At 53.2% G+C, this 20,548-nt stretch overlaps 9 protein-coding genes across 9 annotated transcripts; 3 read left to right on the top strand and 6 right to left on the bottom strand.

Annotated features, from left to right (window-relative positions):
* Positions 1–31: 31 nt before the first annotated feature.
* BKA58DRAFT_452418 (uncharacterized protein) lies at positions 32–1,729 on the top strand (the record flags this gene model as incomplete). Its single annotated transcript, XM_046174420.1, has 2 exons — positions 32–211; positions 263–1,729. 2 exons carry the CDS (start codon positions 32–34, stop codon positions 1,271–1,273), a joined length of 1,191 nt encoding a protein of 396 aa, XP_046029200.1. The 3' UTR covers positions 1,274–1,729.
* BKA58DRAFT_94129 (uncharacterized protein) lies at positions 1,730–2,960 on the bottom strand. The gene has a single exon (XM_046176246.1). It carries the CDS (start codon positions 2,707–2,709, stop codon positions 1,747–1,749), a length of 963 nt encoding a protein of 320 aa, XP_046029199.1. The 5' UTR covers positions 2,710–2,960; the 3' UTR covers positions 1,730–1,746.
* A 956-nt stretch (positions 2,961–3,916) lies between these two features.
* Positions 3,917–5,180, bottom strand: BKA58DRAFT_436070 (uncharacterized protein; the record flags this gene model as incomplete). The annotated part of the gene is made up of 2 exons (XM_046173389.1): positions 3,917–4,566; positions 4,628–5,180. The coding sequence occupies 2 exons, from the start codon at positions 5,178–5,180 to the stop codon at positions 3,917–3,919; spliced, it is 1,203 nt and encodes a 400-aa protein (XP_046029198.1).
* A 175-nt stretch (positions 5,181–5,355) lies between these two features.
* On the bottom strand, positions 5,356–6,979 carry BKA58DRAFT_332261 (uncharacterized protein). Its single transcript, XM_046168181.1, has 2 exons — positions 6,678–6,979; positions 5,356–6,578 (listed from the first exon to the last, which is right to left on the bottom strand). The coding sequence occupies exons 1-2, from the start codon at positions 6,901–6,903 to the stop codon at positions 5,443–5,445; spliced, it is 1,362 nt and encodes a 453-aa protein (XP_046029197.1). The 5' UTR covers positions 6,904–6,979; the 3' UTR covers positions 5,356–5,442.
* Positions 6,980–7,265: 286 nt separating this feature from the next.
* Positions 7,266–9,781, bottom strand: BKA58DRAFT_377090 (amino acid permease-domain-containing protein). Its single transcript, XM_046169584.1, has 4 exons — positions 9,158–9,781; positions 8,532–9,106; positions 8,026–8,472; positions 7,266–7,969 (listed from the first exon to the last, which is right to left on the bottom strand). The coding sequence occupies exons 1-4, from the start codon at positions 9,409–9,411 to the stop codon at positions 7,632–7,634; spliced, it is 1,614 nt and encodes a 537-aa protein (XP_046029196.1). The 5' UTR covers positions 9,412–9,781; the 3' UTR covers positions 7,266–7,631.
* Positions 9,782–10,300: 519 nt separating this feature from the next.
* On the top strand, positions 10,301–12,623 carry BKA58DRAFT_377089 (uncharacterized protein). Its single transcript, XM_046169583.1, has 4 exons — positions 10,301–10,911; positions 10,977–11,104; positions 11,254–11,475; positions 11,600–12,623. The coding sequence occupies exons 1-4, from the start codon at positions 10,755–10,757 to the stop codon at positions 12,452–12,454; spliced, it is 1,362 nt and encodes a 453-aa protein (XP_046029195.1). The 5' UTR covers positions 10,301–10,754; the 3' UTR covers positions 12,455–12,623.
* Positions 12,624–13,106: 483 nt separating this feature from the next.
* Positions 13,107–16,112, bottom strand: BKA58DRAFT_307411 (uncharacterized protein; the record flags this gene model as incomplete). Its single annotated transcript, XM_046167154.1, has 7 exons — positions 13,107–13,141; positions 13,191–13,286; positions 13,430–13,628; positions 14,656–15,335; positions 15,396–15,617; positions 15,670–15,807; positions 15,914–16,112. The coding sequence occupies 7 exons, from the start codon at positions 16,110–16,112 to the stop codon at positions 13,107–13,109; spliced, it is 1,569 nt and encodes a 522-aa protein (XP_046029194.1).
* A 1,968-nt stretch (positions 16,113–18,080) lies between these two features.
* On the top strand, positions 18,081–19,123 carry BKA58DRAFT_94029 (uncharacterized protein). The gene has a single exon (XM_046176245.1). It carries the CDS (start codon positions 18,177–18,179, stop codon positions 19,041–19,043), a length of 867 nt encoding a protein of 288 aa, XP_046029193.1. The 5' UTR covers positions 18,081–18,176; the 3' UTR covers positions 19,044–19,123.
* Positions 19,103–20,169, bottom strand: BKA58DRAFT_93927 (uncharacterized protein). Its single transcript, XM_046176244.1, has 3 exons — positions 19,939–20,169; positions 19,716–19,878; positions 19,103–19,566 (listed from the first exon to the last, which is right to left on the bottom strand). The coding sequence occupies exons 1-3, from the start codon at positions 19,968–19,970 to the stop codon at positions 19,162–19,164; spliced, it is 600 nt and encodes a 199-aa protein (XP_046029192.1). The 5' UTR covers positions 19,971–20,169; the 3' UTR covers positions 19,103–19,161.
* Between the last annotated feature and the right edge of the window lie 379 nt (positions 20,170–20,548).

Here is a 20,548-nt window from a genome sequence, read left to right as displayed (position 1 = left end):
ACAACTCCCGCATTGTTCCACCATAACCGCTATGTTATTACCAACCCTTTCGTTCTTATTGATCTTCGTCACAGCTTGTCCACCGCCCCTTAACAGCTTCAAATATCTAGCCAATGATACCCACACAACATCACAGATGATCTCCAGCCTACTTCTATCTAGAGACGAGTCTTCTTCACTAAGTCGCAGATGGACTGAGATTGTGACTATGGTATACTCATCCCTACACTAACGCACGATTTTCAACTGACAGTTCAGCCAGACCGGACAGCCCCGTACAGTGTGGCCCGATGGGCTGGTCCGATACTGTTACGAAGACGAAAATGCCCGTAACAACTTCAAGGACGACATTGACGCAGCCTGGAAACTCTGGGTGGATAAGATCGGAGAACCCGGTTGCCCAAGCGGTCACATACTCCATTTCAGGGAGTACAGAGTCAAAGAAGGAGTGTGGCCTTACTGCTACAACAAACGCGAAAAAGATGACGACCCCTGGGTCTGGAACAAGCACGTCAAGAACGACATCGCCGTTGTTGCTGAATCCAAAGATACCGAAACCCAAGCTTCCTCAGTCACAGGTTACATACCAAAAGACTGGAGTGACGAGCAAGGTCGCCATGGCATCCATCTCGGTCTCACATTCAAGCAAAAATACCCACCAGACTATTGGATCACAACCGTGGCCCACGAACTAGGCCACCTATTCGGATTCTGGCACGAGCACCAACGCGAAGACCGCAACGACTACGTCCACTTCGACTGTTCCAGACTGCGGGATTATGCCGCTGCGAAAGCGAAGGTCGAAGCAGCCAAGGAACATACCATGGAACAAGTCTGCGCCGACTACCGTCTAGCCCTCCAATACGACTTCCCCGCTGTCCAAGACTACGATACTATTGACCATATCGCTCCTCTCCACCAAGGAGGTATTGAGTTACCATTGTATATCAACAACGACCTAGAGTTTGACGACGAATCTATCATGCTGTATACCTCTGCCGAGTTCGCAAACGATGGAGCAGATACAGACGACGTCTTACAAGTGCCACTGGCGTTCTGGAAAAACCGTGGTATCGGCTTCGATCGACCAAGCGAAGTCAAGAAAGAAGACCTAGAGATCATCGACGTGCGATGGAAAGTCAGTGACGGAGATGCAGACGGCGTTCGCCATCTCTACCCTTATGTCGAATCGGACCAGGAGATGGAGAAGAGAAACCAACCTGGCCGCCGTACTTGGATAGAGTGGACGTCTGAGGTTAATAGTATGCTATGAATGATCTAATACCGAGGAGAAGTATTATGTATTACAAAGATATGTAAATGGCGATACGTTCGTTCGGTCAACGAACAGCGCCATATCCGCGTAAAAGAGGAGTAGCAAGATCTTGAGTGGGGTATATAGCGAACCGAATGAATCCAACCGGCTCAATACGTCGCCGCGCAAGATCGTCCAGTCCATCGTGTACCGCAACGCCGGAGATCCAGAGTCCAAAATCCAAAACCCAAAAGGGGCGCGTAGTCCTATATATCGTACATAATGTTACAGCGTATTACAACAGGTTTGCGAGCGGAAGGGGGCTCGGCTCGTAACTGGATCCAGAATAACGCCTCGCTGAAAAAAGAAGGCCCAGATCCCGTAGTAGTGATGGTGTTACGTATATTACAGATGACATGTTCTCGTAAAACACGTCTCAGTCGCGTCCATCGGTGAAGTTAACGCGTGCAGCTCCTCTCCTCGTCGCACATCTAGAAGAAGCCCTTGCTCTTTCCGGATCCGAGTTTAGGGCTCATCGGTCCAAAGAGCTTCATATCCGTGTTCATCTTCTTAACAAACACCAAATATGCCTCCAGAGCCTCATCTTGCGTCTCGAACGTCTTATCGCGATTCATCCACATCTTCAGGTATTTATCCGAACCGACATCTTTCAGCGCTGCGTACCAGCCTCCCGAGGATCGCTGGCGCAGCGATATCGCTAGGTTCTTGCCTTTGAGACCAGTGACGTTGGATGCTTCGCGCAGGCAGGCGGCGCGGAGGTCGCTGTATTCGTCGTCTTCAAGGGAGGAGGAGGAGGACGTTCGCTCCATCTTTGGGCGCGAGGACGAGGTACGGGTGTCGAGTTTGGGGCGCGAGGGTTCCTTGGGCTTGGGCGCGGGTTTTGATTCGGTCTTCTTGCGTGATGGCGTAGAAATCTTGGGTTCTGGGGCTTTCTTTGGCGGCGCGACGGCTTTGAGTGTTGGGGGTGTTTTGGGTCGCGAACTTTTCTTCTCTGATTTGGACGACTTCTCGGCCTTTTCAGATTTTGACTTTTCCGACTTTTCGGTCTTTGAAGACTTCTCGGGCTTTGATGCTGAAGGTGTGCTGGTTTTTGACGGCGCAGATGGTTTCGATGCGGTAGCTGTCTTGGAGGACCTCGACTTCGATGGCGTTGACGGTGTGGGCTTTTCTGGTGGCGATGTTCTCGCCTTGAACGAATCGAAAGGACTTGGCCATGCGCCTATGGCTTTTGGTGTTTCTTCGACCACTGGCGCATCTTTCTTTGACCTCGAGGTTTTCGCGGGCGTCTTTGGTTCTGGAGCCGCCTTCGTCGCGGCAGAAGTCTTGAGTGGCGCACCTCTCCTTCCCGTCGCGACTGGAGGCGGAGGAGCAGCGTCAGGAACTGCAGCCTCTCCAAACAGCTGCCGCGCTCTATCCTTTACACTGGGAAACATCGTATGTGAGGGTCCGGGGTGGTATGACTCGGGCCGACTGTACTGCTGCTAGAATACAAAGTGCTAAACGCGTGATTACGATTAAGAGGTACTACAAATACACAATGACAGCGCGCGTCAAGACTATGCGAAATGGGAGAAGTAAACAAGATGCGTAAAGAGATGGAAACATTACTGGGGACCACGGGATGGGGATACGGATTATTCTGGTGCCTAGTTGTGCAACCATGACACGCCCCATGCCGCATCGGCCAGCATGCGAACAGGCGTTCACATCCAAATTCTGCGTAAATGAGCTAGCGGCCGCTTCTAGAACGCCTGAGAGCATCTCGGAGTGCGGGTGGCAAGCGGGTCCCGCGGTTGTTGTTTTCAACGTTATCGATTGAGAATGCCGGACGCGACTTCTGCTGTGCGCGCCCAACGTGACCTCAAGATTATTCCTCGACTCGATCAGCTCGACAAACCATCTGACAGCTGAAAACAAAACAGTTTCATCGCAAAATGGTGTACATTTCGAAGACCGGTAGGGGCAGTAACGTTACGAACCACTGTGGCCCCTTTTCCAGAGAACCGGGCTGTGCGGGAAATTGGAACGGGGACGAAGGACGGCGCGGCAAACACCTTCCGGATGAGAACAATGGCCACAACGCTGCGCAAATGGTGTTGGAAGAAACTGTTGCGTCGTTGTCAGACGTTCGTGATGGAGATGAGATGATTTGCGATAAGGTGAGTTATCTTGGGCTGCATTGTGCATGCTGCACGTCAGTCAACGTGCATCGAAACGGGCTCGGGATGCGGTATAGCGGGCTCCACCCCTTTAGCGCACCCTATTTTGAGCCACGCCTCTCAAGTCATCCCAGATACCCCATATCTGTCCTTCGCTTACCCGGCCGTTCGCGATCGTTAGGGATGCCTTGACGTCCTGCGGAACCAGTAGCTTGGGTTCTCGAAACCTGGAGTGCTTACAGTATGATGGTAGCTCAAAGGTTGTCTATTGTTTGTCTTTGATGATTCCAGCGCTTCTGTCGACACCCGGATCGCTTGCGGCTCCCCGTAAACTTTACCAGTCCCAACCGTTCTGCTTTTCAGCCTTTACTACGGTGTCCGCTCACGAATCTACTGTCGTGATTACCCAGGTACTGGCCAACGACCCGATCAGCAGCTCCAATAGACCGAAGCGAGTAAATTGTACGTAAAACACAAGAAGCTAAGCATATGGCCCAACAATCTCCTGTGTTTTGGCCCAAACCTTGTCCTGGGCGCTCACTCTCAATCTCGCCAGCGCCTTCTCATTCAGCGTCGTCTCACAAGTATGCCATACCAGAAACAGGCCTCCATCTTTCTGTCCTACCGTGTTCTTCCCTTCCACAACGCCTCCTCTCAACGGCACCCCTTTCCCTCCAAAAGCCGCACTAGTAATCTGGTATACATACCTCTCACCGGCCTCCTCCTCCCTATACGTCATAATCCTAATCACTGGATCCATGAACATCCAAGCCGCCCACGAACCCCAAGACCCTTCCTTGAACCCGCGAAACAGATTTCCCGTCCGCACGCTCCCTGGATGTGCGTGTATGAAGACGATATTCTTGTTCTCTGGCATTCCAGCAAGGCGTTCGAGTGATAGTGTGGCCATGTTGATCATGTGTATCATCGTAGTCATGGCTCCGAATGCGCCTGGGGCTTCGAGTAATAGATCATCTGGTTTGAAGAACCAGTCGGTTTCCATTCCGCCAGCGCGTACGCTTATCACGCGTGCGCGATCCGAAGCGCGGAGTAGGGAAAGGAGGTTTTGTGTAAAGCAGAACCGCGCGTAGAACTCTAGTACTTGGCTGATGTCTAAGCCTTCGGACGTGGCTGGTCATGTAAGTTTTTGATGAAGCGCATTGGGAACAGAACCATGCCAGGATGGACTTACTTTCTCGTCCGAAAAACGGTACGTATCCGGTTGTTAAGAAGAGGAGATCGATACTGGTCTCGAGTTTTTTTATGTAGTCGCATATCCGCTTTACTTCAGACAGCAGCGTAACCTGACCTTCTACCCATATGACACTCGCATTCGCGTTCGCCGTATGTAGCTCTTCGATGAATAGTTGAAACGCCGCCTTGCTCTCTTTTCTTCCAACAACGTAGGCTTTGAAGTTTGTTCCCAGCTTTGCTATCGCTCCCAGCGTGATCTTTCCTATGCCCGAGGTCCCGCCGACAAACACTGCGATCCGGGGTGCTGTCTCTCCGTCGATTTGCGCATTACTTTCTCTGATCTTGGTAAGGTGCACCATACTGTCATCTGCGACGGTTGACTGTGATTCTGTGTCCTGGGTGATTTGGATGTCGTGGGTAAATATTGTGGATGCGTACTGTGCAAAGGTTGAGAGGGCCTGAATACTCAGGTGCAGTTGCCTGGCTGCGCCTCGTGGACGAATTGCGCACGGCAGCACCAGCAGTATGATTTCGAATCCTCCGCGCAGCATTTTGCAATTGTGGCTGCGTGCATATGCGCCAAGTGTTTGTGATACCCTCCGAGGTCATTTGTGGATCGACAGCTCTGCCCTCTTCACTGCTCAAGATCCTTGAAAGTTCGCCGCCATCCGATGCGTCGCACAACATCTTCAATCACAAGCGCGGGGTCAAATGGGAGAATAATATGTGAAACGATGCTCTAATTGTATAGAAATCCATATCCCTATCATGCACCTATACCAATAACGCCTGTAGACTCTTGTCCATCTAGATTTATGCTTGCACGCTGACAGGCTTGATACCCACTTCAGTCATCTTCGTCTTCTCCACTTCCTCCACCGGGCTATCCGCCCTCTCTACAACATCAGTCAGACCCATATACTTCAAGCTCGCCGTCCAACCTAGGTCATTGCCGAAGTAATTCTTCATAACCTCAACACCGTACTTGATGCCGTTCTTTGGGTCGTATGTCAGACATTGCTTGCCGACCGCTAGACCAATCACAGCGTCCCATGCCGGCAGCTCTGTTTGGGTGTACTGCTCGGCTGAAGGAGCAAGTTCTGAGTTCAAAATCGCGGAGTAGATGTTTTGTGCAGCGGCTTGACCCATGACTGTCGCGCTGCCTGCGCGCTTGATACCGGTCCAGGCGATTACATCACCGACGCCGAAGTGGGATGATGCGTTTGGGATATTGTCCTTAAACATCAAAGATTGGTGGACCATGATCTCTTTGTCTTCGTTCAGGCACTCAGTAGGCAAAACACCCGTGGTCGGTGTGCCCTTCTTCGTCGAGTCAATGACGAAGTCGGCTGTGATTGTCTCCTTGTTCGCGAGTGTGACTATGAACTGACCATTTGGTTGTTCTGTGATAGATGCTCGGCTACCGAGAACCAACTTGACGCTCTCTTCTTCGAGCAGGATCTTTGCGCGCTCCTTAACGTCTGCTGGTAGTGGCTCTGACGATAGTACTTCACTCCGTGAGTGCACGAGTGTGACATCGATCTCAGGATAGTAGTTCTTGATCTCAGCAGCGAATTCGACACCGACAGCACCAGCGCCGATGACTACAACTTTTCTTCCTTCACACTTCGATGGGTCGCCGCCAGTGATCTTCTCGATGAAAGCCTTTGAATCTCTCTGGTACTCTTCGAAGCTTCCGGACTTTGGCACAGCAGGGAACGGTCTCTTCAAGCCAGTGGCCATGACTAGATAGTCGTATGATTGGTGTTGCGTCTTGCCATTGCGATCGCACCACTCGGCAACCTTGGCTTCAGGGTTGATGTTCTTTACACTTCCATGCTTGAAATGCAAGTTTGGGTGCTTTAGCTCATTTAGGTGGCTATACCTCTTCCACATATGGGTTGTGTACTTTGGTGTAACATGGGCGAGCGGTGCTCCAACCGAGTGGACTGCAAGACACAAGCATTAGTTGAAGTTCCTCTAACGCGAGGTGACAAGGTGGGGCAGTGAAGATGCTGAGCCTCGGCTAGTGGGGTAGAGTGACGCACAGTAACCATCGCGCTCATCGATGACAGTAATTTCAACCCCTCTGCTACTCCGTGCACCCTTGAAGTCAGGACCTGGGTAGACACTCTGTCGGGCCTTTCCTTGTGAGAGTTCCAGGAGGTTGACGACAGTAGAGATGCCTCCATATGCGCAGCCGACAACGAGTACGCGGTTGGGATTTGATAGGCTGAGGTTGCCCAGTGTGTCTGTAACGCCTTGGAGCCTCATTGTAAAGATTTGATCTGATAAAGGAGGGGTCGTGGGGGTGTAGGAGTGTTGGCAGGGCGGGATGAGAGGAAGATGATCTGATTAGATCACAAGTGCAGGTGGCAGAACACCCACTTCTATATGCCGGCAGTGCACCACACATACACCACACCGACATCGGAAATCAGCTAACTATCGTCGCGCCAGTAACTAAGCTATTCACAAGTACACGAGCGATCCACTGTCGTCGCGGATGTAGTGTCTCGGTCTGCGATTGGCGAATTACTGGGCATCTTATCAGATCCGAGCATTATCCGGTGCAAATTTTATCTGATGCCCCACTCCAACTGCATATGCCGATCCTTCGTGCCTTGCCAAGATGAGCAACGAAGGACCTGACTACCCAACGGCGTTCAAAGACAGCCTGGTGTCGGTTACAGCTACCGGAAAGTCGCGTGTTTGACCGCTTCTCGACTATACCCCCACATTAGGCCTCCGCCGGTGAATATAAATGAACGGATACCAAGGCCGCTGGTGCGTCAATCACAATGATCAACGGTACTATGAGTCCGTGTCACATGCGTACGACCATTCGATTCGCATGGCATTTAGACCAAGTTAAGTGGAGTAAAAGTCTATATTCAATCTTCATCTTCATCTTCATCGTCAGATCTATTAGCATCAAACCCAAGTAACTCATCGCCCTCGCCTTCCTCTTCTTCACCCCTTCGTTCTAAACCACGTATCTGTCATTCGCCCTTGAACCCATCGACAAGCACAACAGGCCCCTTATATTGCTTACGTCCACGAATAGCATAATCGATACCACTCAGAATAGCCACACCAACAAACATAACAACAGCCCAGTTAAAGTACGCCAATTCTATAGGCGTAGACTCGGGCCAGAAGCACCAGAAGAAAGCGTGAGTAGAGTACAAGACTCCTCCGATGTTGATGGGTACTCCCCACTTTCCGAGGGACCAGCGGCAGTTGGGGAGGAGTTCGGGGTGGCGGATGCGGCGGTAGAGGACGGCGCCGATGGAGAACATGTATGTTATCATGAGGGCTACGACGTTGAGGGAGATGACTGGAATGCGTTAGCTGACATCGTACAAAAGAGCGAATGAGTAGGGAGGAACTTACTAGCGTTAAAAGCAGTATCAGATCCAATATTAATCAGACTCAGCGCAACCGTAATAAGACAAGTCACCGTCACAGCGTTCGCCGGAATTTCCAACTTTGGATCAACATGGCCGATCCATTTGCTGAATGGCAGACCCTTGTCTCTAGCGAAAGCCCAGGTCTGGCGCGAAGTCGACAAGTTGAAAGTCAGTGTGCCGGCGAAGATAAGCACGGTGGGGATGGCGTTGAGGGCTACGACACCGCCGGAGTTTACGGCTTGGGCGAAAACCCACATGTGAGGGTAGTCCTCTGCGAGTGCGGCGTCGACGTCGGTGATCATGAACATGTAGCTGATTAGGAAGACTATTCCGAGGGAGCCGTTCATGAGGTATGCGCCGATCATGGCGCGGGGGACGGTCTTGCCGGCGTCTTTGATCTCTTCGGCCATGTGGGCTGCGGAGTCGGAGCCTGTGATCGGGTGTTAGTACATCTTCGAAAATCAGAACTTGATACAGAGCTAGACTTACAGATACACGCGTAGATGGCTGACACTTGACCCACCATAAGAGCTAGCCCATTCGTACTCCAGTTCCCACCATTCTTGAACTGCGTAAAGGTGACTTCGGCAGTAGCCCGAGGCGACAGAACCCAGAAGACGATGATGATGGCCAAGAAACCGAATACATGGACGACTAACATGACGTTCTGGAAAATAGGCATAGCCTTCGAGCCCCAGATATTGAGGACCCAGACCAAAAAGGTCACGGCAATAACCATGAGCGTTCCCTGCCAGTTGGTAGGTTCATATTCTGGGTACATGACGATGACGGAGGCTTGGATCAAGGTTCCGACAAGGAAAGGTCCGGACGCCGTACCGGCTTGCCATGACAGTGTTGACATCCATCCGATGAAGTAGCTGAATGGCTTCTGGACGCTTGGAGGTGAGAACTCAGAGACCCAGTGGTACTGGCCACCAGCGGTCGGTGCCATAGATGCCATCTCTGCTAGTGACAGCATGACAGTGCTGAAGCCGAACCATGTCCAGACAAAACTCCAGATAAGACCTGCTGGACCTCCATCGAGAAGGCCTTGGTATGTTGCACTATGTTACTGTCAGTTCCCGTTCACTGTCCTTTGCGTCAAGCTCACCTACGTCAAAAGCACTTCCCAAGTCCCCTGCAAGATAACGGTAAACGCCAACGCAGACAACGGCCGATAATTTCTTTTCAACTCTTGCACCTTGCCCATGCGCTCCATATCCGCGCGATCAGCCCTCGTGAAACCCCTCAGAGACTCATGATACTCCTGACTCTCATCCCCATCCAGCGACCGCGACGCATTCGCCCGCGACTCCAACGTAGCTTGCTTATCCATACTGCCAAGCGGCTGAGCTTCGTAAGCAGCCATACCCAGTCGCGCGCCTGATAACAATGCCTATATGCAGGAACGCAGCACCTCAATAAAAAAGGGACCCAAGAAACAGGAACAGTAAACGCAAACGAACAAGCGAAAACGGTGCGATGGAAGTAAAAAGAAGGGATTGCCCACATGGGCACGAAAAGACGTGCACATGCATGCAGCGAGATGGGCTCGTCCAGCCGCTGCGAAATGCCTTGTCTGCCGCTTCCACGAAGAAGTGGGGTCCACTAGACCTAAACCCCCTTCACCACTTACCCGGCATCTTTTCTTCTCGAGCGGAGCCAGGGTCCAATGGTGCAAATATGCTCCGGTGCACATGTCAACCAACAGGAGCGTCGCGGCACACTGTGCGTGGCCCTCTGACTTGCCATGAATGGTTTGACGTGCTGTCCGCCCTCATGCCACTATCCCTGCCGCTAGCGCGACACCACGCGGCCCGCTTCCTTAGATGGGGGTTTGCTGCGGCTGGGCCGTAAGCTATTGCTGCAGGAGTCGTACATTGATTACATCTAGCTACATCTGCCGCGGCTTGTATACGAAAAGAAAATCCGCCGAGATGACACGTACAGGAGTGGTGGAAACCATCCCGTCAAGGAAGCGGAAGAATTTGTTCTGGACCTTCTCCAGTCTTCACAGGATGAAGGGAGCCAGGGTGAAGATCAGATTAGCGAACGTTGATCATGGTATGATTCGTAATTCATGGTACGATCTGTAGCGTTCTGTAACCGTATTCCTGCTTGGAACGGATATTACCCAGGAGATCTCAAATCAGTCATGGTGGTAGCCGAGCTCACCAAACCCGAGGGAACGGTATACTTTCACAAGAATTTCACTTGTCCCACCGTGCAGTAAACCGCTTTCTTCACACTAGCTACCTCAATGTCATGTCAGACGTATCGCAGCATGCGGTTGACATTCCGCCGAGCGCCGCGCCTTGTTGGCGTCAGCCACCGTAACACATACAAGGGACGAAGAGACCCTATGCGTTAGAAGTACTTGGTCATGGCTCACTTAGCATCAGACGCCATTTTTTCAACAAGATCTCTCGTGAACCCGTGTACATGGGTCGCATTCGGTCCTGCACCTGTAAGCGACGAGGGTGAGGGAGCACGATGCAAAGGAGGGACATGGGCGGTATAACGTCCGCGCGACATCTCATTGGGCTGGCATGTGTGCAAACCACAGGTGGGATAGGTACATGTCAGACGCGGGTGCGCCTGTACAGAACCCAAAGGATCGCCCTCCGACAGCTGCCGTGGAATCTGCTACCTGTCATCTTATGGCCGCCTTTCTGTTGTACCTTAGTTCTTCGTTCTTTTCCTTGACACTCGATGGCGGGAGAGGTAATCCCTCCGCCGTATGTTATATCTGCAGATGACAAGCGCGGCCTCATCGTCGTGACCGGTGCAGCTGTCTTGGCCTTTGTCTGGTCCTGTTTTCTGATCCGGGTATGGCTGCGCCTGCAATCCAGGGAATGGCGATCTGATGGTAAGTGGCCTAGAGTTGCTCTGTACTCCGAGTTGAGACATTGTGCTGATGTCTTGTGTATGCAGATTGGTGGCTCGCGATAGCGACTTTGCTCGACACGGTACAATCAGGAATCATATTCCATCTCGTCAACCTAGGCCTGGGGGCCTCGCAAGTCGGAGTACCATTGTCGCAACTTCAGCAACTTGGAAATGTACGTGGTGTTTGAGTTTTGGCGATTCAGCGACCGTCTGGATCCGCGCGTGGGTGTCGGCTCCTTGCTTCCTCCTGGCGTTCGCGCAGGGCAGCCGCGACCGAGTGAACGGCCGAACATCTGGGGAAACCGTGTCTAACAACCAGCAGGAAGGTTTTGCGTCGCAGATCATATATATCTTCGTTATACTCGCCTCGAAGCTGTCGGTGCTCTCTCTATACCTACGACTATCACCAGGTGGATCTCATCGCATCGCATCATGGTCACTCGTGGCATTGTCCTGTCTCTGGGCACTGATATCCGTCATCCTGATCGCCATACCATGCAACCCAGCGCAAACATATACAGACGCCGATAACTGTACAAATAGGGTAAGTCAACTAGATCCTAGATGACTACATCCAAATGCTCGAATCAAGACCAGGCCCTGCTCCAAGTCAAAGGCGCATTCCCTTCTTCGTTGGACCACACCCACATGCTAATAAACCACCGCAGTGGCCAAAATGGCTCAGCATAGGCACCTTCGACATCCTAACCGAACTTCTCATCTTTCTCGCCGCAATCCACCTAATCTACTCTCTCCAAATGCGCCTTCTAGCCAAACTCCTCGTAATTCTCGCTTTTTCCGCCCGCCTCCCCGTCATCGCAATCGCCGGCATCCGCCTCTACTACCTGGACCTACGACTTCGCGGCTCAAACTTCACTTTCGACTACATAATCGCTACGCAATGGCAGATGGGATATGCCATCATGTCGTCTACGATAACGGGCATGGGACCGTTTTTGAAGCCGTTCGATAAGGAGTATGTGAGCAGTACGTATAAGCAGTATGGAGCGGGGAACAGTGGATGTGGAAGTGGGAGTGGGGGGAGGTCGAGGATGGAGAGTGCGTTGACGACGACGAGTAGTGCGATGTTGCCGCCCGCGAGGAGACAGATGATGGGTCACCACCACCATCATCATGGCCATCACAGGCGGTCCGCGGATAACATCTCGGAATCTTATCTCATGGAAACGTTGCCTAGTCGACGGGCGAGCAAGCAGTCCTTAGGAGACCATGATGGCTCCCATCCTCTCGAATTGATACAATCTAGCACTCCGACAAGAGCGTCGCCGCCGGGGCATACTCATGGGTTCATGACGGCGGATGAGCATTTTCGTCCTACGCATATGTATCGCGGGCATGAAGCGGAGGTTTGGGTGGGCGAGAGGAGTTTGAGCATCACGAGGGAGGAGATGGATAGGGCTGCTGCGGATGGCGGAGGTGGTTCCAAGTCTGGGACTAGGTTGGTGATTGGGAAAAAGAAGGAGTTTAAGATCGAGGTTGATCGGGCGAGCCGTGTTGTATAGGCTTTCTGTTACATCAATTGGGCGGATGTTTTGCTTTAAACTGAGTTTAGAATACCCCTTTGTAGTTTGCGTTGATTCGGTGGAAAATTCGTCAGAGGGAGGAAGAGGTATATGGAAACGACATCACGACGAAAGAAAGGCCTATAGATAAAAGACTTCATTAGCAATATTTGCGAAGTTCATGAGATATTGAAGATTGCGTAGTGTGTGCTGTGATGGCGAGAAGGTAGGACAAAAGCATGCATCTCGGCTGCAACGACGGTCCTGCTATAAGATGCCAGAACTTCAGCTGTTGTGGATTCCATCACTGTGAGTTGATACAACAAACTTCGATAAGAACACATTGTCAAAACTCCTGATTCCAACGGGGACCTATAATACAGCAAGCAAAACTAGCAGTCCCTGGCCAAACGAGCTTTCCATTGTCCTGCCAAGTCAACGGTCAAGATGATATCTTGATACAATGCTTTTACGGTTCGTCCCATGCTTTCTATGCTTGTGCCCAACGATCGGGAATAGATGATAAGGAAATGAACATGGGTAATCGCAAATAGAGGTTGTGAGAAATGTTGTGGTCGCCGCAGAAGAGGGCCAACCTCAACGTAGGGGGAATCGGTCGAATGTTGTAAAGGGTGCATCTGGGAAGATGTGCTTATGCGGAAAATCGGCGCATGACCTTGGCGATGACTGGAGGGTGTTAGATTGATACTGAACTCGGAGGTTCCGATGTACGTACCGTGAAGAGCGACAACGCTGAAGATGAAGACAACGGACAGGGTCATAACCACGACGGGGTCGACCTTCAGACCGGGGGACTCATCGGTGTACAGCCCTGGAAATGAATGTTAGCCAAAGTCCCACAACCACATCTCTGCCAACCGCGGCTGGCCAGATCCGCTGCCATCGTGCCTGAGCAGCTCATTCCACGACACAACCTCCTCTTCTCGTTCTCTATCCGACTCGGAATTCACTTACTCAGCATAGTGCTCGAGCTGCCGCCAGCACCAGCCGCCCTTGTGCTGCTTGGTCGCAGGTTTGCGGTCTTCTCGGCGCGGTCAGCAGCAGCTTTCCTGCGCATGACAGTCGCAGGGCCACCTGGGGGCTTTGGCGACGCAGGGCGAGCGGTTGTTGAGCCTGAAGAGGCCGTGGCCGGGGAGGTAGCGCGTGCAGCAGACTATCGGTCATGTTAGCGACGTTCTTGGTGTTCTGAGATTCGGCTTGTGCGTGAAGGTATTGCCGCGGAGCTTCTTGGATGTATCGAGAAACAATGACGAATCAACGTATAGCAGAGAGCTCGAGAAGTGACAGCACGCGACACCAGTCCAATAGTCTTTCTGGCATGTCCTCATGCTCTTGCCCTCCTGTCGCATGCTCCAGAACGCTGGCCAGGTGTCTTTGTGCGTCCAATGGCCTTCTCTTGCATCGAGAGAGTTGGTACTAACCATGATGTGTGTTTTTGACGGTGACCGGGGCGAGATGGACGGAGTGGTTGTGATGGAAGATGTCGTGGAAGCAGCTGGTGATAGTCGCTCGGCGGCTCTCAAAGGCCACGATTCTGGAGCTGGGGTTGCCGCGCCGCGCTAACCCTGACCTCGATTGCTTCGCTTACAATGCCGCTAGCAAGGGTCACGTGTTAGCTCCTTCACCACGGCAGTGGTTATCCCGAACAGGTAGGTACATAAACATGGCAGTGGTATGAAGATATTCACTTGCAGACATTACAGAAAGCATTTTCACCAAAAGCATGGTTCGTCCCAAGTCACTTTTCCCATTAGACCGTTGATATACCAGGCCAGATAGCGTCCCAACATCATCAGCGTAGGACCTAGCCCACTTTCGGTGATGTAGATGCCCTCGACCAGATCCGAAAGCTAGCAACCGGTAATAGCAAGTCATCCTTAAGCAAACTCCCGCAATCCCCGTGAACCGATGCCGACCCTTAACCTTGCCTAGCAAACACCCATGTAACCGCCCGTGAGAGGTATATTATCTTCAGCAGACCCAGAGATGTGGAACGTAGACGAGCATGCTGCAAGAGCGCCGTCAAACCCACAGGAAATATTCGCCGACCACCAATTGACCGGCTCCACCCATGGTTGTATCTGAAAGACCGACACAGTATGCCCGAGACACCTGAAATGCAGTAACTCCGGAGGTGCATCCTATCTCCCTAATCAAAACTCCGTTTTCTAACCCCAAACCGACGCCTGGACTCCCTGAGTGGGGGTGTTGCTCCAGGGTCCGTTGTTCCAAATACCAACGCCCTTGTCAGTGACAGTAGAAGAAGGGTTCATAGAAGCAGATGTCGTCATGTTGTTCTGCTCGCTCGCGTTGTACGAGTTGTAGCCGAGAGGCGACGGCAGCGGTGAGTTTGCGCGCTTGCCCAGGGCGGCACCACCTGGCTGCTGGAGGTTCTGGTTCTGGGGACGAGTGCCGATAGGGGCGACATTAGAGCCGTTGGCCTTCTGACCGGGCACGGGAGGAGAGCCTCCGGGCGACGAGTTGGAAGTGCGGTTCGCCTGCTGCGCATCGAATAGGTTGAACGCGGGGTTCTGAGTACCGGACGGCGAGGAAGTGCTGTTGGCACGAGCATCCTGAGCACTACCAGTAACGTCCTTGTCGCGGGGAGGCATCTGGACGGAACCCTCGCCGGACTGGGCCTGCATGCCGAAGGGGTCAAAGGCGAGAGGAGAGGGTCCACGGCCTGCGGCAGAAGTTTGAACGCGCACATCCTGGCTCGAGGTGGGGTTGCTGTTGTACAGGGTGGAGGTCTCGCCATACAAAGCACGGTGCTGGCGGGCGATGAGTTCGCGGCGCTCATCTTCATTCATGGCATTGGGGCTCATGGAGCGGTCCGACTTGGAGCCTGAGCCTGAAACGTCTGTATTACCCTAGTCAACCAACTGTCCTGCCTATTGTTGCCCAGATTCCGAGTCCTTACTTCTGTGGTATTGCTGCTCCTGATGATAGTTGCGCAGCTCACGCTCACGCTGAGCCGCCATCCGTCGCTTCGCCTGTGCCATCTGGTCTGCGTCGTTGGGTCGGGGCGCATAGCCGCGCTGGTTCTGGTAGAAGCCCTGGACGTTGGTCGCCGAGTGAGAGCGGGAGCCGTCGTACTCGCTGACCGAGTGGTGTCGCTGGGGGCCGCCCATGCGCTGCTGCTCTGCGTCACATGTCAGTGGTGTGGAGGGGCTTGCGTGGGCAGGAGTGTGTACCGAAGTCGGGGTATGGGCGGGGCGCGCCTCCCATCATGGGCATCGACTCGCGGCGGTTGGCGCCCATGGGAGTAGGGGGAAAGCCGGGGCCGAGGGGCTTGCCGCTCTTGCTGAGGTTCTCAATGGCGCGGTCAACCTCTGTGGTGTCGGGTTAGCACTGCCTCGCCTATGGTTGCGATGGGGCCTGTCACTGCCATGTCGGGTCGCATTGGCTCCGACAGACCCCACCGCCGGAACTACGTACCCTCAAACTGCGAAGCGAAGGCATTGGCGACCTCGCTGTTGACCGTGGAGCTTGTGCCTACATCCATGTGAATCGCTGCACCTGCGCCGTTGAAACCCATGTGGCCGGTACCTGAGCGCGAGGGCGGTTGGGGCTGCTCCCATGACTGCTGGCGGCCGGGAGCTGGTGTGTTCCACGACGCGTCGTTGTAGTAGGACATGGTGGGCAAGAGGTAGTCCAGTGGTTTCGTGGGAGTCGGGGTAGTTGCGCAACGCCAATGGGCTCGTGGGCGGGACTAGACTAGATATTCTGAGAACACTGGTCAGTACGGCTGCTCCTGTTCAGCAACGACACGCAGCAATTGGCATCAGAGGTTCGGCGACAAGAGGTTCGGCAACGGACGGCAGCCAGTGTTGGCGATATGGGGGCGGGAAATGAGGTCGAGGCGGGCAGCGGAAAATTTTGGTGGAGAGCGGAGATGTTTTGGACGACGGGGTCGTGCCGCGTACCAAAGAACGTGAACCGTGAACTCACCTTCACCGCGAAAAAGGAGCGACAGCTGTTCACCGGGCAGGCAGCAATTTGAGGCACCAGGAAAAGCACAACTGAGAGCGGGTAGGGGTCAGGGAGGGTCTTCGGGAGATATCGCGGGAATGTGAGGATATGGCGAAAGGGGATGCTGGATTCCTCGCGCTAAGCAGGCCGAGCAACGACCTATCCACTTAATTCATCTCCGCTTCGACGACACGGGCCTCACCAGCTGCATGCAATTAGTTCGACAGGCCATTCCATCCCGCCCTGGGCCAGCCGCGTACTTCGTATGACGGACGCCGCAGCCTCGCGTTGGTGGCTGTCATTGTCCTGGAAGCCCAACTCTACGGCTCTTCAGCAGTCGGCGAAGTGGAAGAGCAGGCGGATGACGTCCAAGAGGGGCAGCTGCATGTCGATGTCGACGACTGCGGGATATGCAGTGCGAGCAGCGGGCGCGTTTAGCGAACCTGCAACCGTCGTTCGGGCTCTCACCACCCTATCTGTCGTCGGCTATTCGCAAGAAAGCCCCGCGCGTCTCCTTTACACGTGGACCCTTCCTGTCTGGCTTTGTCACGGCCCTGACATACACCGACTCAGGGTCTGCGTTCTCCCATAGACATCTACAGCTGCGTGGTGGCCATCATCTGCGAACCTCGAGTTCGCAGTGCCCCGCCAGTGCGCCCGCGAGTGCAGCAATCCATGGATGCCAGACCGACGCATGCCACGCCGGACTGCCAGCATGATCACTACCCTCCACCATCACGCACCATGTGGAAGCGCTTGGGCTGTGATGCGGGGCAATCGGACGAGCAATGTGGGCTGCCTCCAATAAGCACCCACCAAAGACAGACATTCGTGAAAATATCGACTTGTGGCTTACTTCTCCATCATAGCACATGCACATCCACCAGAGAGATGATACACCTACCATCGGTGTGGTTGTCGCCTGCGTCCATTTGGCTCAGAGAAGACCAAGATGGCCAGCTTCGGTGCCGGCCTTGTTTCCAGATGAGGTTTAAGAGTTAAGATAGCAACGCCATGCACGCCGAGCTTCGCATGCTGATATGCGACGTCAGTGTCCATCCACGATGTGGGGGGTCGGAATGCGCTGCCGAGTCTCCAGATACACAAGTCTTTATACAAAGCCGGACGATGCTCGAAAACACCTCACTGTATGCGCAATATTACTATGGCACGTGCGTGAGCAGACCAACACAGACAAGGGCACGACCCATTCGGCTAGACCTGCGCTCCCGCATACCCCAGTTTTTGTAGTTCGCCAACTTGGCCTACATCCCGCCGTTGCGCCATAGCCTCCAAAAGTAAGCCTGGCACATGTTATCCTAAGGAATGTATTCTCCTCTCGCGTATCCGCGCAGTCATCCTCGACATTTCGTTTCCACCGTCGTCGTCATCGTCATCACTTTTCGAGTCATCAATATCCAACGCTCTTGCCCTTTTCGTTTCTTGACATCACGCGCCTGCCACCGATCATGAGCTTGGGTATCACTTAAGCCATCAGCCACAACTTCGACATGACCACTCGTTCCTCCTTCCAACATATACGCCCGGTAAGCCCGTCACACATGATGAGGCGCGACGTCCATCTCACGCATGAATATGAGACACGGCCCTTGGAAAGGAGGCGAAACCATGGATCCCTTATTAGCACTGCGTTCACCCTCTCGACGGACGGGCGCTGTTCGCCTTTACAATCGGACTTGAATGTCACAACGGTGACTGCACAGTGTGAATGACACTGCTATGGTTTCGCAGATGGGCCTCGCCATGTGGGCGAGCGTGCTGCATCAACCTCCTCCTACGACTGTTTCCAATCATAAGATTACGAAGATCTACAAAGTATCAACAGCCACCACTGCGAAACATACAGGATACCATGGCCGCGGCTACAGCACAGCTCATCAGCCTTCCAACTGAGCTTATCCTCGACATCGCAGACCATCTTCCGCCTGATGCGATAGTCGCCCTTCAACTCACACATGGACGACTCAACAGCATATCACGGCTTAATCAGCGACGATGGCAAACTCCACCTCCACGTTGTGTGCAGCGCGCCATTCAACGTCATCTAGCTCCACCATCCTCGAAACCCACCCATCGATACTGTATCCTGTGCAGGGTCACATGCCCGATTGGTAGTTTCAAATCATCGCTCAGTCCAGCCTGTCTGCCCATGGCGAGAGTCAACGTTCCGCACAACGTTATCGCATTACCGCCGAACGTCTGCTTCTGCCATGTCGCAAGGTTCACAAGGCATATCGAGACCGCGCCTATGAGCGGGCCTACAACCGGGCGTCCGGGCAGAAATGAATGGGTCAGTCATACGGTCAAGATATGTCTGCACTGTGGGCGGACTGGTTGGGAGCATGAGTGCAATTGCGAATGCCAAACTTGTCTGGTTGGCGAAGTAACGACGTACACTCGATACATCTCAAACCGTGGGAAGAAGCCTCCAACATTTGTCTTCTGGAGGGAAACTCCCAGACCAGGGGAGGAGGGAGTCGGTCGACTTTGGGTTCGGGAGACTCACCGGGATGCGACCGGCAATACGTCCTTCATCAATATGCCCGTTCTAGACAAGTCAGTCCCAGACAGATGAGCATGTTCGGCGTTGAGCTTCAACCGCATTCTCAGCATTCTTGAAAGCTATACTCCATGGACGGGCAGGTCTCGATGTTCGGGCCGATGTTGTTCATACTCTTTAATTCATAAGTCATTTACAACCCCGTCTTTTCATCATATCTCATACCATCCCTCTGTTCAAGGCCAGCCTTTTCCACATCCCCCTCCCCATTCCTGTCCGGACCTCCCAGCTCCTGACCCCACGCTCTCACACTACACAGCGCCCACCACTGCGCACCCATCAAGCTCAACCCCAGTCCCGCAATTGCAAACTTGACGACAATGAAAGTCATCGAGCACTTCTCCAACCATTCGTCATCCCACCCGAACCCAGCATCAATATCGCGGCACAACAACGGCCCATCAACGGCATAGCTCGGAATAACCGGATTCAGCAACCGGAAATCGAAGGGCAGAATCAGGTTTACGAGCGCGATGGTAACGAAGGATAGCGTGATGGCGTGGACGATGGTGTAAGCTGACACTAGGCGTGGTAGTAACTAAGAAACGGGGCGTTAGCATGTTTTCGCCTTGTCTTATTAATTGTCTTGGATATGTCTTGGGTGTGGCTTCCTCCGCGCGACCCGGACCCATCCAAGCTCGCAGTTGCACGAATTGTGGGGACAAAGAAAGTGGCTTGCTTGCTTACCCGTATAGCGCCCACCAGGCCTAACATGCTTGCGCTGCCGGCGATGGCATTGTATGTGATGGAGAAAACGGCGCGATTGGGATCTGAGCCGGGGAGGAGGAAGGAGAGGGCGAGGAGCGTGTGTGTGCACAGTGTGAGGGAGGGGAGCACAACGGCTAGGAATCTGTGGGAGCAAGGTCAGTATCCACTGCATGGCGCAAGCTTCACGCGTTCGCGAACATACCTCATCTGCTTTTGCTCGGATGATAGCGCCATGTTTCCGGTTCGGTCCAGGCCAGAGGGATGAGGATGGGATTCAATATGCGAAGGCGGATGTGGATGTGGATGCGAATGCGCTTTGCTCAAGACTCCAAGTAACAATGCGCTGCGTTGCGCTTCGTTGCGTTTCGTTCCGATGTGATGCGCGTAAACCCTCCGTATAAAAAGCAGATTCAAGTCAAATACGTCAGATGGACTCCGGGGGTGGGTATCAAACAGCAGATCAGTACCGGCGCGTCGGATTCAGGATCAGGAAGGCAGAAGAAAAGCAAGAGATCCGGCACAGCTTTCTTGTATGTATATCGTAGTCCACGATAAGTGCAATTAACTAGCCCGTAGCGCGCTGTAGTATGATCGTAATCGCGAGTAGAGACAAGCCGGTTGCCGGAGTCAAGTCAAGAAAACGTGGTGTCGCGTGCAGTAGTCAAGTAGTAAATAGACGACGAGCGTGAGGTCAGTATGCCTAAACTCGCCGAAAGAGCACACTTTGGATTGTTAATCGCGTCCTGGCTTGGGTTTGATGTGAAGATTTTAACTTTGCTGTTCCTAGTACACCATGTGCATGGGCTTTTTTG

Source organism: Alternaria rosae, assembly GCF_020736505.1.
Source record: "Alternaria rosae strain MPI-PUGE-AT-0040 chromosome Unknown BKA58scaffold_2, whole genome shotgun sequence".
Lineage (NCBI taxonomy): Eukaryota > Fungi > Ascomycota > Dothideomycetes > Pleosporales > Pleosporaceae > Alternaria > Alternaria rosae.
The sequence above is the reverse complement of the archived record's forward strand: the minus strand, read 5'-3'. Positions and strand labels throughout refer to the sequence as shown.

What these genes read in the sequence shown, in the direction of transcription:
- BKA58DRAFT_94129 (XM_046176246.1), bottom strand. Translation starts at nt 2,709, where the DNA reads ATGTTTCCCAGTGTAAAGGATAGAGCGCGGCAGCTGTTTGGAGAGGCT.
- BKA58DRAFT_332261 (XM_046168181.1), bottom strand. Translation starts at nt 6,903, where the DNA reads ATGAGGCTCCAAGGCGTTACAGACACACTGGGCAACCTCAGCCTATCA. An exon ending in CGATGAGCGCGATGGTTACT is followed by an intron (nt 6,579 to 6,677) that starts GTGCGTCACTCT and finishes TGTGTCTTGCAG; the next exon opens with TCCACTCGGTTGGAGCACCG.
- BKA58DRAFT_377090 (XM_046169584.1), bottom strand. Translation starts at nt 9,411, where the DNA reads ATGGCTGCTTACGAAGCTCAGCCGCTTGGCAGTATGGATAAGCAAGCT. An exon ending in ACTTGGGAAGTGCTTTTGAC is followed by an intron (nt 9,107 to 9,157) that starts GTAGGTGAGCTT and finishes ACAGTAACATAG; the next exon opens with TGCAACATACCAAGGCCTTC. An exon ending in TGATACTGCTTTTAACGCTA is followed by an intron (nt 7,970 to 8,025) that starts GTAAGTTCCTCC and finishes AACGCATTCCAG; the next exon opens with TCATCTCCCTCAACGTCGTA.
- BKA58DRAFT_377089 (XM_046169583.1), top strand. Translation starts at nt 10,755, where the DNA reads ATGGCGGGAGAGGTAATCCCTCCGCCGTATGTTATATCTGCAGATGAC. An exon ending in CAGGGAATGGCGATCTGATG is followed by an intron (nt 10,912 to 10,976) that starts GTAAGTGGCCTA and finishes TTGTGTATGCAG; the next exon opens with ATTGGTGGCTCGCGATAGCG. An exon ending in CCGATAACTGTACAAATAGG is followed by an intron (nt 11,476 to 11,599) that starts GTAAGTCAACTA and finishes AAACCACCGCAG; the next exon opens with TGGCCAAAATGGCTCAGCAT.
- BKA58DRAFT_94029 (XM_046176245.1), top strand. Translation starts at nt 18,177, where the DNA reads ATGACACTGCTATGGTTTCGCAGATGGGCCTCGCCATGTGGGCGAGCG.
- BKA58DRAFT_93927 (XM_046176244.1), bottom strand. Translation starts at nt 19,970, where the DNA reads ATGGCGCTATCATCCGAGCAAAAGCAGATGAG. An exon ending in TCCGAGCAAAAGCAGATGAG is followed by an intron (nt 19,879 to 19,938) that starts GTATGTTCGCGA and finishes TTGCTCCCACAG; the next exon opens with ATTCCTAGCCGTTGTGCTCC. An exon ending in GCCTGGTGGGCGCTATACGG is followed by an intron (nt 19,567 to 19,715) that starts GTAAGCAAGCAA and finishes CCCGTTTCTTAG; the next exon opens with TTACTACCACGCCTAGTGTC.